Source organism: Ambystoma mexicanum, chromosome 9, assembly GCF_040938575.1.
Source record: "Ambystoma mexicanum isolate Mex_15411 chromosome 9, UKY_AmexF1_1, whole genome shotgun sequence".
NCBI classification, from domain to species: domain Eukaryota; kingdom Metazoa; phylum Chordata; class Amphibia; order Caudata; family Ambystomatidae; genus Ambystoma; species Ambystoma mexicanum.
In genome coordinates, this window is record NC_090931.1 from 873446871 (window position 1) to 873460167 (window position 13297).

The following is a 13297-nucleotide window of genomic DNA, read 5'->3' on the forward strand; positions in this document are numbered from 1 at the left end:
GTACTGCTAGCAACCCTGTGTTTCTAGCATTAGAGAACCAATAGGATATGCTAGAATGCAGTCAGACTTATGAAAGTCGTAATTCTCCTTGCACGGCCGTTATTTCAACTGACGAGTTAATCGTGTCACGATTATGTAGTCCAACTGCTGGCATGAACGTGAATGTACTTACATCCGCTTCAAAAGAGACTTGTGATCATCCGATAGTTTTGTCATTACAGACATTAGCGTCACGAGCCACACAATACCCAAATGAGCCACAAAAAATGGACCTTACACGATACGTATATGTGACAGTGCAGTTCTAGTACAAGGAAAAATGCTTATTGAGGCAGGAGAAATGGACAGTGAAGAATGGTCCAAAGAGAAAGTGTAAATGATCATTTTAGCCTCCATACAATTAAGCAACACATTGATGTAGAAGCAGCCGTAGGTCACAGCGCACACTGGACAACACCCACAAAGCCACAGGATAGTTCTGCTAGTAGTTCTGCAAGTATAAATAGACATAGTTTGATAGCAGCTGTAGATAATGTCCTGAAAGATCTAATTGCAATAAATGCAAGAATCGGAAACCAACAAAGTACTGAGACTGTTGGTGAAGTCTCAAAAGGTGGGTAACCACAAGAGGTTCAATTCAGTATTCATATCACTAGTGGAAATGATGTTCCCCAAGTGTCTACGGAGGTGAACATCAGTGAAAGAAACCAGAAGTCGGCACCAAAACCACCGGCTAAAAGGAAAACTGGTGTCAAGTATGGACAATTACGTAAATGACTCACAAAAAAGACACTCCGACAAAACTCTAATTGAGCCTCAGAATTTTATCATAGAGGATTCCTATTCATCTTCCTCATCTGAAAGCTCAATTATAGAAGAATTGTCTGAGAAGTACAGAAACACCAGGAAGATGAATACAGCTGCACAATATCAACTGAAATGTAAAAGCCTTAATCCGACAGAAAACTTGGCACAAAATCTCTCTGACATGCTTATTAAAGACTTGAAAACACTGATAATGGTTGCTCTTACCATAGCCATGTCTCCATTCACTAAACTATATGAACAATTAAACGGGAATATTAAAGACCAGACAACCTTAATAGCCCCGCTTAACACAAAATGGTAGCTGTAGAGCAGGAAATCGCTATGAGTAAACAAGCTCTGATAAATGAAAATTCGAGATCTGAAGCAAATGTGAGAGTCATGTTAGAACACACCAAAAACAGTGCGGTAGACAAGCGCTTCTTTGCCGAACTAGCACGAGAAGCAATAGTCCTTCTGAAAATGCAAAAATATGACCTTGTAACGACTGAGAAATCGGATAGTGCTCTTGTTGTTAGCAATACTGCCCTTTGTGAGCTGGCAGTTGGTAAAAATTATACTAACCAAAAGGAACAAATTCCCTTACGAAACAAAAATGGCATAATAGACATGAGTAAAAATAATGAGCTGACTGATGTTGAGCCATCTACAGAAGTAATAATTGAAAGTCAATTACGAAAACGAAAGGAGAAAAAGAAAAATACATGTACGGATGTAATTATGACTGAAAAACATGACCAATCTATACTTGGAGAGTGAGATAATAAGTGTGCACAACTGTAGTTGTGGGTGACCAATCACAACCTGTGAGACATGAGAAGCTGAATAAACAAACATCAGAATTCGTATCCAAAAAACACCCTCAGAACTCATATACACAGGGGGATATAAGGGAAAGTATACCGTCTACCTCAGCAACTGTAGAAGGACTGGTGGGTAACCCAGAGGGCCAGGGCCCGTCCCAGACAAGTTCGGGAAACAGCTATGAGACAGTCGACCAAGGCTGCTCGCATGAAGATTGCACTCCAATGGAAGTTGGATTGTTTTCAATCTTCAATCCAAAAAAAGCTGACAGACAAAAAAGCTCTGAATAACTCAATCATGGAGAAGAAATCTAAAAATATGAAAAAAAAGAAAAATGCCACAAAGATCGAATGTGCGATCCTTTCTGAGGAACATTAAAGCCTTTAGTATCACGACAACATCTAATAACATCTGTGCAAAAAAATGTAACACTGGATCAAACAGTAAATCGACGCTAATACCAGGTGTGATATCGGAACCTAATCCATTGGAAAAGATCAACATTCCAGCGGAAGATAGCATACCCTCTGACCTTTTAGATTTGTATACGTACGAAGCAAGCGAAGGTGAACAAAATGAAGGGAGTGAGATACGCGATTCTGAAATGAACGCATGGAATGGGCTGTTAAACCCTCCTATAAACATATATCCTAGGCCGCCTACTGTGGATGATTCGGAAACAAGAAGCAGAAGATGTGTTATTGTGGAATCCAGAAACTGTAGCATCTCGTTAATTGAGCCAGCTGTTGAGAGCTCAATCAAGTTCCTCACTTTAGATGCGAGAAGAGCTTTAATTGAAGCTGCCAACTCTTCAGAAGTGCAAAAGATGGAGTCTGGTAAACGAATCAATGACTCAAACAAACATGATCAAGATAGTCAACAAATAACCAAATGTTAACAGCGATCCAGAAAAATAACCTTTGATCTATATAAAGCTAAGCGAGGGGAACAAAAGATCAAGCAAAAAGCTAGTCCATCAGTCAGTAAAGGCGTAAGCTGTCATGTTTCTAAATACAAAAACAGCCGGAAAATATCCGCTACGGTTGGAGCAAATAGAAAAAGAAAAAGATGGCTTGACATTAAATAGAAAAAATGCTCTCAAGCTTTTCCATCACATACCACAATTGAGGACGGTTGCTTCAGAACAAATCCAAACAGTCGAATTTGAGGATGAACAGACAAACGACTGTGTAATTCTTCACATCGTGTCAAAAATTATTCGAGATTCATTACTGAATACCTGCACTCTCTTAAATTCACTGGGGTTTGATATCATTGAAATCAGTGAAATAAAGTGGCAGGAGTTGACCAAGAGTGGTGATATATCCTTTGCTTATAGATCAGTACAAAGCAAAGGTGCTGCCAATCCAGCAAAAGAAAACATGTTGGCAATGAAGCCAGTCATACAAAATGGCAGTGACAATAACAGGAGATGAGATTCCAAAAAGGACCTGATCAGAATTACAGTTGCTAAGTCTGACCCGCAAAACCGCAGTATCCACTATGATTCCAGTGACGAGCAAAACTGGACCTGGGGGGCTAAAACCCTCAATGGTATGAATGAGAGTTAACGTTCAGAGAGTGGTCGACTGGAAACATTCTGTATAGTCTCATGGAATACGAGAGGACATACGCACCTTTTTGGAGATAAATCAATGGAACAAGGGGGCATAGATATTCTATGCCTCCAAGAGACGTTGCTTCTGAAAAACCTAATCGCTGATGGATTTGAGACCGCATTTAATCCTGCAATAAAGGGAGTGAAAGGAAGGCCCATGACTGGTCTCTGAACACTTGTAAAAGTCAAAAGTGGTGCACGTATCCTCTTTGACAAAACTGTATCACCTTATTTATAAGTAGTTAAGATCTTACTACTGATGCAACTGAGAAAAACAGGCAACATGAGGCCACGCGACAAGACAAATTCATTGATCAAATCTCCAAAATAATAAGTGATATCTATGATAAAGAGAAAGAAGTGAACATACTGATTTGTGGAGATCTCAACATAAATTGCTCACAAAAAAACACTATAAATGTTCAAGACAATCGAATGGGAAACGGAGTAGCAGCGGCTGACTCGTGGCTCCATGAATGAAAGTGTGGAACATAAAGATGCTGAATGGAAATACTTCTGGAGACATTCCTGCACATTTTACTTGGCAGAGAAAACAACAAAGGTCAACTATTGACTATATGTTTGCAACAGAAAAAGTGAGGAGCCAGGTCGAAACGTTACAAGTTATCAAGATGGAGCAAAGCGACCACTGCATGCTAAAAATCCAGCTGAAGTTACATCAGCCAAAAAAAAGAGGGGTCATAAACTACGAGCATTTGGCTGCTGCACTAGGTCATAACCGCCGACGGCTTGACGATTCCAATATAAGATCCCTATTAAAACCGCTTAAGAATAAGCAAGATGTTGAGAGAACCGAATATACAGTTCTTCTAGAAGCTTATTGTGAGACATACGTGATGAAGTCTAAGTCTGACTTTAAAAAAACACATGTGTGGGATAATGAAATATCAAGTAAGAAAAAAGGTCTAAACAAAGCTATAAGAAAATGCAAAAGAAATGTGCAAGATGACCGTGCAAGAATGATAAAACAAGTAAAACAAACTTACAAAAATTGGCTGATCAGTCATAGATCCGTAATGATGCAACGTAATGCTGAACTGATGATGGAAACCCTAGCCAAAATAAATACAAGTGCTTTCTGGAACTATCTGAATGATGTAACTGTGCCTCAAGGTGCGCTCATAAACAATATGGTGTCTGAGAAAATGTGGGTTGACTACTATACGAAAATATTTTTCATCAAAAATACAAATGTCATCAAGCAACCCGAGTTGGAAATTGAGTGATCAATTACAATTGAAAAGGACGACATCTTAAGAAACATCTTGAGACTTAGCACGTTAAGTGCGCCTGGGCCAGATGGCCTGACGAACCATCTGTTAAAACAACAACCAGAACTATAGGCTGACTTTTGCTATGTCCTGTTCACATCCATCCTGCAAAATCGAAAAATTCCAACTTCTTGGTGGAGTGCAATCGCTGTCCCTATTTTTAAAAAAGGCAATCGAGCCAAGCCAAAGAACTATCGACCGTTTGCACTCCTTGACGTGGTGGGCAAAATCTTTGCCACCCAGCTTCAATGTCAACTATTAAAGTGGATTACAGAAGCTGCGAGATTCGACCCACGTCAAAGGAGTTGGATGTGGCTTAAACCTAACAATCATAAACTTTCTAAAGTTGGAAGCGATTCGACAAAACAAGAAAATTTACATAGCTTTTGTTGATTTGTCCAACACATTCAACACTATTGACTGGGAACTGCTCTGGGAAAAAATGAGAAAATGGAAATGCCCAGAAAATGTATTACAACCTATTAAAGAACTTCATACAGGAATGGAAATTAAGATCAGACTGGACAATGTCGGAACATTCAGCAAACCAATATCGACTAACCATGGTGTAAAGCAGGGCTGCCCACTTGCGGCTACCCTGTCTTCTATCAGACATCGGAGAGACACGGAGTGATTAATTCTCATCCACCAAAAATCAGTGGGGAGGTGGTAAATTGGCTGCTGTATGCTGATGTCATTGCTTTACTGGACCTCACGGTGATTGGCTTGACACGGAAGTTAGTAGCCCTTGAGAGCTATGTCATAAAAAACAAATTAAGAATGAATCCTGCAAAGTCGGAAGTACTAATCCTTCAAGATCTTACTTGAGTAAAAAAACTAACTAAAAACCATGAACCGAAATGGAGGTTGAACAACGAAGGGTTGAACCTTGTAAAAAAGGTAAAGTATCTTGGGATGTGGATCAACAGCAATATAAATGATGCGCCTTGGGTCGAAAATGCTAAGCAAAAAAGCCAACAACTAGCTTGCCAGGCTGCAGTTATAAATAAAACATAGGGAAAGTTTTCCTTGCAACCGGTCCTTGCTCATTACAATCAGAAGGCTGTGCCAACATTAATCTATGGTGCAGAAAGTGCCCTAGGAGCACCTGCAAACCTGTGTTCACAACTAGAAAATCAGTATTGAAGGCGCATTCTACAATGAATTAAACATGATATCAATGAATGCGAGAGTTCTTTGGAATATGTTGTCTGTGTATAGAAAGACCATCATCGACAAAGGTACACCTCAGTTTGAAATACTATCTGACCTAAAAAACGGGAACCCAGAGTCAATACTGGTTAGGTGGCTGAACGCCTGTGAAAACCATCTCAAAGTGTTACTCACAGATCGCGAGACATTGAAGAGTAACCCGAATCACGTGAAAAAAAACCTATGGGAACGAGATTGGTGTTCGACTGTAGATGACAGAAATCGCTATAATCTAATGGGAGATGCATTAAAAGAGGGAAAAAAACTAGAAAAACTCCCTCAATATTTGGTGAAAGCTCCAAATGCTAATTATCAAAAGACTTTTATGAAATTTTGACGTAATCTATTTGATACAAGAGTAAGTCAAAAACGGAGGTTTAGAAAGACACCAGTGATGTTGACCTGTCCTTTTTGTGAAAACCATCCATAGACCTTAAAACACTTAATGCTATATTGTGTAGGGCTGAAATCCTTGAGAACGTAACATCTGAATCAAGTGGTTAGGCTGTACCCTACCTTATGCGGAGAAGAGTTGTGGTTGAAATTTGCTAACCCAAGAGAAAAAGACGTCTATGGTTTGATAAACGTCTTGCGTAAACTGGAAGTAATGTTAACAGACCGAAATCAGTTGGTCGATGTCAAAGATGTCAAGTAGGATGTGTCCTGGTAACAGAAAAAACAAGATAAAAGCCCCAAGGAAGGTCCATCACGCAGAGGGAACCAACAGGACTGAAAGAAATTCAGGGATAAGGGAGAGATGGGACATCCAAAGGGTTTGTGATTTTCTGTTGATCTGTTTACCTTGTCTCATCCTTGGTTTGTCTTTCATTCTTCTTTTAAAAAGTTTTTATAAACTAAATGAAATAAATAAAAAAAATCCTCTCTACTTCATACACCACTGACACCTTAGCTTTCAGGACACCCCCTAATCATTCCTTTTACAACTCACTAAATAATGTGAGCTTTCCTGCCATTCCTCATTCCTGATCGGTAGTGATCCTGCAAGGGTCTGTCCTTGTTCCCCCCCAGTCTTCACCCAATGCAACTCTTTTCTTAGCTTTGGCTTCTAATGTCATCACATTTGTTGATTCTACTCATTCTTCTTCTGCTCCTTACCCACCTTCACTGCTGAGCTGTTCTCTCTCTTCAATAACTGCCTATCTGCTATCAATCACTGGATGGCACTGGGTTGCCCTGATGCACAATTCCTCTCCCCTCAGACTGCAAGCTTCTTAGCCTACCTGCCCCCACCATCTACCCTGGGCTGCCTCTAACATTCCCTGGCTGCCAATCCCTGGAGCTCCTTAAGCCCAGAAATGATCATTATTCCAGCAGGGACTGGCTTCAAGATCACCCTTTAGAATATCCTCCTCTCCCAGGAAGAAGCCATAGACTCACAGAGTAGTGTCTCCATCTCAAAGACCCCTCAACCACCATCAACTTCACTGTCCCCATACATCTTTGGATCATGTATTTACTGAAGAAATATTTAACGTCTGATTCCAACTACTTCCCCGATACCATGAGGTTTAATCTACTACGTCAAGACTTTGTGAGGCACCCAGCAATGGCAATCATTCTTGCCATCAATATGCCCTTTGAACAATGCTTCTAGGTGAGTAGCTTTTCGTTTCAAATGAATACATTCCAATACATATCAAAACATAGATAAAACACATATGCACTGTCACTGCAACTACTTATAGTCAATACATGTATTAATGCAAGCAGATTCCAATGCCCATAATATTGGTGCTTTTTGGTAAATTGCATCCAGTTTTGCTCCACCAGCTTAAACCAGGTATAAACACAAACTACATGGGGGTGTGGCGTGGGGGCAGGGTTAGAAGGTTGAATGCCATTGCACGTCTCCGCCTTACATATGCTCAGTGTATGACAGAGATGTCATGAGTGGTGACAGGTCCATTTGATGGGGAGTTGCCACAATTCTGCAGTGACTCCCTTTTCTCTCTCATCTATTTCTGGTGGAACCTTAAAATGCCTCTGGGAAAGGCCGATGGGCTATTAGCATGCTTGGAAGGTGCAGCAGCCAATCAGGTATATTCAAACCCGGGCTGAATGTACCGATGCAAGCCTGGGTTCTGAGCTACCTGAGTGGTTGCTGCACCCGGCACTGCTGTTTTTCCTCCTCCCCATCCAACTCCTCCACACATCCCCAATCCATTCACACTATCCCAAACCCATTATATCAAGGGCTCCTCTGCCCTGGCTGCATGGCTTCCTGCTGAAGCCATGGACATGGAAGAGGGGCTCCAAACAGAGCCCCGCCTTCCATTTCCATGGTAATCCTGACTCTCCCCGGCTGCTGCTTCGAACGAAGCAGCACAGGTGTTTTTTTCTTCTATTGTTATTAGCACCTCAATGGTTTGCCCCGGGGTGCAAATAGCAATCATCCTGTGATCTGCAGGCTTCATCGGCCCAGTAACGGCACCAGGGCCTGGCGTTAAGGCCTCACTTCGCTCGGCCCTGAAACTTGGGCCCTGGGCCGTTACTTGCCGCTGAAGCCTGCAGAACGCGGGATTATTGCTTAACTGGTCAATATATTTCCCAAGGCTCTAAATGAGCCTGTTGGTGTGCATTATACAGAACTCGAGGAGATGTTTTGGGAATGCTAAAAAACAAGTTGATTAGTAGCCTATAGTTTCTTCATTCACTGTAGAGGTATTGTAGTATTGCTTGTGAAACAGAGCACTGGGCCCCTGCCTTGATAAATCCAGGACTCCATCATGAGAGGGACAAAACAGGTTTGGGGGGAATGTAACCAATTGGAGAAGACCCTACAATCTGCTCTTCCAATCCTTGTGAATGAAGCATAGAGTGAGATTTTGAGGGTTCTTTTGCAATTCAAAGGGCTCAAAGCGGACCTCCATTAATGTATCTTTACAACACAAAGGGTTGGTGAGTATGCATTGTTCTTAAGCCCTCCCACACCTGGTCCATCCTGTTATTGTGACCCCAATCTCTCTGAGAATCTTAATTTGATTAAGGTTGCGCATCTCTTGCATGTTGATGATATCCACAAGCAATAATCTCACTCTTAAATTGGTCACCTACCAGACCGACGGTTGTTCTCTATGCTCTTTCTGCGGGAGTTCACGGTTAGTCGAACCTCAGTGCTGAACTCCTGCTCCGGAGGATCCAGATTGTGGCCCTGTTCCTGCAGGATATGATGAAACATAGCCGCGAGGTCGGCTTCCGCGATCATGGACTCCTTTTGCAAGGTGTCCCTCCCTGGACCGGTGAACTCAGAGAACGACTGAGGGTAAAGGAATGAATAGTACAGTATAGTCAGCGATGCATTAAAAACATAGAAACAAATATATATCTCTAAATGTCAGAGTTGCACACAATTGCCGCCAATGAGAACTGAGGCCCACAATGGGAATGGCTGGTTCAGAACATTCTAAATGTTGACACTGATCAACTCTAACACTGATGCCTGTGCTCTGTATCACCCACCCACAATGCATTCTGCTAACACATATGCCCTATGTACAGTACCAACATACCTTTGCACCAGAAACTTTATGAGATGGAAAAGACCTGAATCGAGGTGGAAACGGGTTTATAGGGACCATTCTGGGTGACTGATGTGTCCCCCCACAGTACAAATGAGTGATGTTCTCTTGTTCTCTGGTACTAATCAACTGCTGGTGCAAAGCGAACCCTGCTGTGGGCTTCCAGTGAACTTCAGCTGTATCACCAGTGGTAGTTTCACGTGATCAGTCTATGCCTAGTAGGAAAGACACCAGAATATCCAGTTTATTTAGGTGACTAAGGGCCTCATTCCAAATGTGGACGTAATTCGGAGGTAATTCCTCTGAATTACTGCCAAAATCGGTTAACGTTACCGCCACTTGGTCCCGTAGGTTTACTGTGGGATTACAAGCGGTGGTAGGGCGGTGTTAGTCCCCATTTTTGGAGACCATTGGACTCTATGGGGATTTTGGTGGAATTACAACGAGCAGTAATTCTCCCACAGCAACTCCATCGATTTTTGTCTTTAAAGTGGAGGATTTACCTCAAGTATGATGGTGGAGTTAAATTCTCCACTTCAACATCAAACTCGGGATTTGGCAGAGTGGTAAAAAGGGCAGTTATTTTGCTAATGCCAGAAAAATGGCAGTAGCTGAATTACTACCACCTTTTTACCACTCCACCAAACTTGGAATGAGGCCCTATGTAACCTGTAGGTGAAACACCTAGAGTAAATGACACAGGTGGCCACTTCACTGATGAACGATTATCGCCAAAGGAAACACTGCTTCATCATCGCTTCATAATATTGATACAATCTGTCCTATGAAGAGGCGTAGCCAGGATTGTTTAACAAGTGGGGCCTGAAGCTAATGTAGTTGGGCCCACCGTAGTGACATTAACATCTGTACATCTGTAAATCTGTGCCCACAGTGCTGCTGAGTGGACATGTACAGATTTTGGGTGGGCATTGCCCACTCAGGCCTTACCCTGTCTACGCCTCTGGTCCTATGGAGTGGGTGCTTTAGTAATGCTGGGTGATGTTATCATGCACTATTTCCAATGCCTGATGACATAACGCATTGGTGATTTTAGACACTAAGGGCCTCATTATGACATTGGCCATAATCATGCCAGTAATACAGGCACAGCTGCCATGAGTGTCATTTTTTTCCAGCGTCTGCGAATGGGCCATTACCGGGTCATTACGGCCCTGTCGGACCGGGTAATTGCCCATTTGCGGGCGCCGGAAAAAAGATGCTCCCCATGGGGAGGTTGGATGTACCAACACCGTTTATATCAGTGCTGGTTCATCCGACATGCTGTGCTCGCAGGTGCCTCTCTGCCCGCCAGGTCAGACCTGGAGGAATGATAGGCACCCGCGAGCACAACTTTTGCTTACCGGTACCATTGGTGTCAGGAACAGCACGCTCGTAATGAGGCCCTATGTCGCTATTTCCTTATGACATCACCCCAAATTAATCAATGGAGAAATAGCGACACAATTGAATGAAAAAATCATGCACTAAACAAAAGGGTAATGATGTTAACGAATGACTGATGGAATCATCATGTACTATCGTGTGGTGTAAACGTTTCAAAACTTTGCTTAAATGACAATCATGCACTGATTAACATGGACATTATTTTTGAATATCACACTCCACCATTCAGCGTGCATCAGTGACAGACGAGGAGAAGCTAGAGAGGGAGGGATAGGATAGAAGACACGCAGAAGGGGAGACAATAAAAAAGCAAACATCTATCCTTTTTATCAGCTAGACATCAGTATAAGTAGGAGACATAAAGGATGTATATATTCATACATGCATATTACAGAGTCATTGATATTGATCAAGCCGTAATAGTTACATTGGACTCCTCATAGGAAGATAGACCGTCACCTGACTCTGAATTATTTTAAAATCTTTCGTGACTTCTGGCAATTGGGGGACAACGGTATGGGGGGAGCCAAAATTTTCATTTCCCATGAAGTTTCAAAACGGGCAAACTTTACCGTACAGCCCAAACCGCTGGGCAGATTTGCACGAAGCTGGCGCGAGCAGCGGACGTCTATTCCCGAAAAAGTGCTGTTGCTTGTTTGATACACATTTCTCCAGTTGTTTTCTAGACTAAAGTTGATAAAATACTGTTAGTTTTATCTGATTTTGGCCAAAGTGTGTGCGTTCTTTCCAAGGCCCGTATTGGCCAATTGATGTTGGTAGATCATCAAAAAATCTGCACATTTTAGTGAGGAACACTCAGATTGGCTTGTTGTCAAATAGCCAGTCTAGCTAGTTTGAGGACCGGACTTGTTTTCAGAATGCAAGGTAGTCTTTGAGTTTTTGTGGAGTCCTTTGGACCCTCTACTGCAAACAATAAGGCAATAGGGCATGTGGCAGCCTTCTGGGTAGCCTCCAAAAGTGTGTGATATGGCAAAATGACCCTCAAAAAGAGCATAGTTGTATCCAGATTCACACATTTTTTTTATTTTTACATTTATAAAGCGCTCACACAGCCCGTAGGCATCGAGGCGCTGTTACAGGAATTGTTTGTTTTTCTTAGTTGCGTATTTTTTTTGTCTTAGTTACGTATTTATAACGCGCTTAAACACCCAGAGGTTTCTAAGCGCGGACCCGGGGATAGAACCTGTTGTTGCTTCGTGTCGTCTTGCTTCCAAGACGCGCACGCTGCCGCTGAGCTATCCTCCTGCTACATAGCTCCAGGGGTCAAGTCCTAAAAATAATGTTTTTTTATTTTTGTTTTTTTTGTTGATGAGTGGGGGGACTCATCAACAAACACAATGGGATGTGATGTTACCAGAAATTAGCATATCAAGGTGAAATATGCACATTTCATTAAATTGACTTTGCATAACCACCCAAATTGAACAGGACACATGGCATTTGCCTTTCATAAAATCAACACACACACAAAACCAAGAGAGGATATTTTCTTCTAATAGTTGTGCATGTTTTAAACTCCAAGAACCAATACCAAATGTTTTCCCTGTACGTGCAGTACCGCAATGTGACATTTCACCTTTAGTTGTTTGTTATCTTTCATCAGGTTATATAGTGCAGTGGTGAAGTGTCCGTCCTGCAAACCTAACGACTGCGGTGGAAGGTTGGCTTTAATTAATAAATTCAAGTAAGACTTTCAATGTTTCTCATTTTTGCTGGGGGGACTGAGTCCACCCTCTGAAAAAAGTGGGTGGAATCTATCCACCCGCGTGTAACCCCGGCTTTTGCCCTGCATAGCTCACTGATCCAGTCCGTTGATCCTGTCAAAGCACAGCTCTGTTTTTGTCCTCAAAGTGTTGGAATGTAGCTAAAAAAAAAGAAAAAAAAGCTGATTTTGGGTGAGGAGTCCACAGATTGGGCTGCTGCTACCAGTACCCCTGTAGACTGGACATCGGTCATTGAAGACCCACGGGCCACCAAATGGAACCGGGGGATGAAGACAGGTCTCAGACTCTGCCTGAGACCTAAGGGTTATATGTGGGGCTACTGGTGGTCTGAGGACAGGCAATGGGGGCAGATGGCAACTTAAGGAGGCTGAAAGAAACCCATGACTGGGCACTAGGCCAATGGCCATGGCCACAAGTCATGGCCTTAACCATTATGGACCATTTTGGGGGTCTGAAGCAAAGCTGTAGGCTATGAACCGTGCTCGATGATGACTGACAACGGCTGCAGGCCATGGACAGTAACCGTACCCACTACATGGGGCTAAGGTGGACCTGGGGCATGGCTGAAGACCATGCCTCAGGCAAAATGACAACTGAGGATGGTACATGCCTTTCATGGGTAGGTTTGGGGGCCTTAGCCATGGCCAAAGGCCATGACCCAAGCAAAGCAAGAACTAAGCCATGATCAGGGCCCACTATGGATGGTTTGGAGGTTCCCTGGGCATCAAGACGACACAGAGCAACACAGGTTTGATCCCCGGGTCCACGCTTAGAAACCTCTGGGTATTAAGCACGTTATAAATAACCTATCATATCATATCATATCATATCACCATGGCTGAAAACCATGTCCCAGGG

General features: G+C 42.6%; 1 protein-coding gene across 3 annotated transcripts in view; it reads right to left on the reverse strand.

Moving 5' to 3' along the window:
• MLPH (melanophilin) overlaps nt 1–13297 on the reverse strand; it is a 532938-nt gene that overhangs the window by 222697 nt on the left and 296944 nt on the right. For all 3 annotated transcript variants that reach the window (XM_069615982.1, XM_069615981.1, XM_069615980.1), the window contains one exon: nt 8827–9028. In XM_069615982.1, the coding sequence (XP_069472083.1) occupies nt 8827–9028 (202 nt within the window). The remainder of the gene's footprint in view (nt 1–8826; nt 9029–13297) is intronic.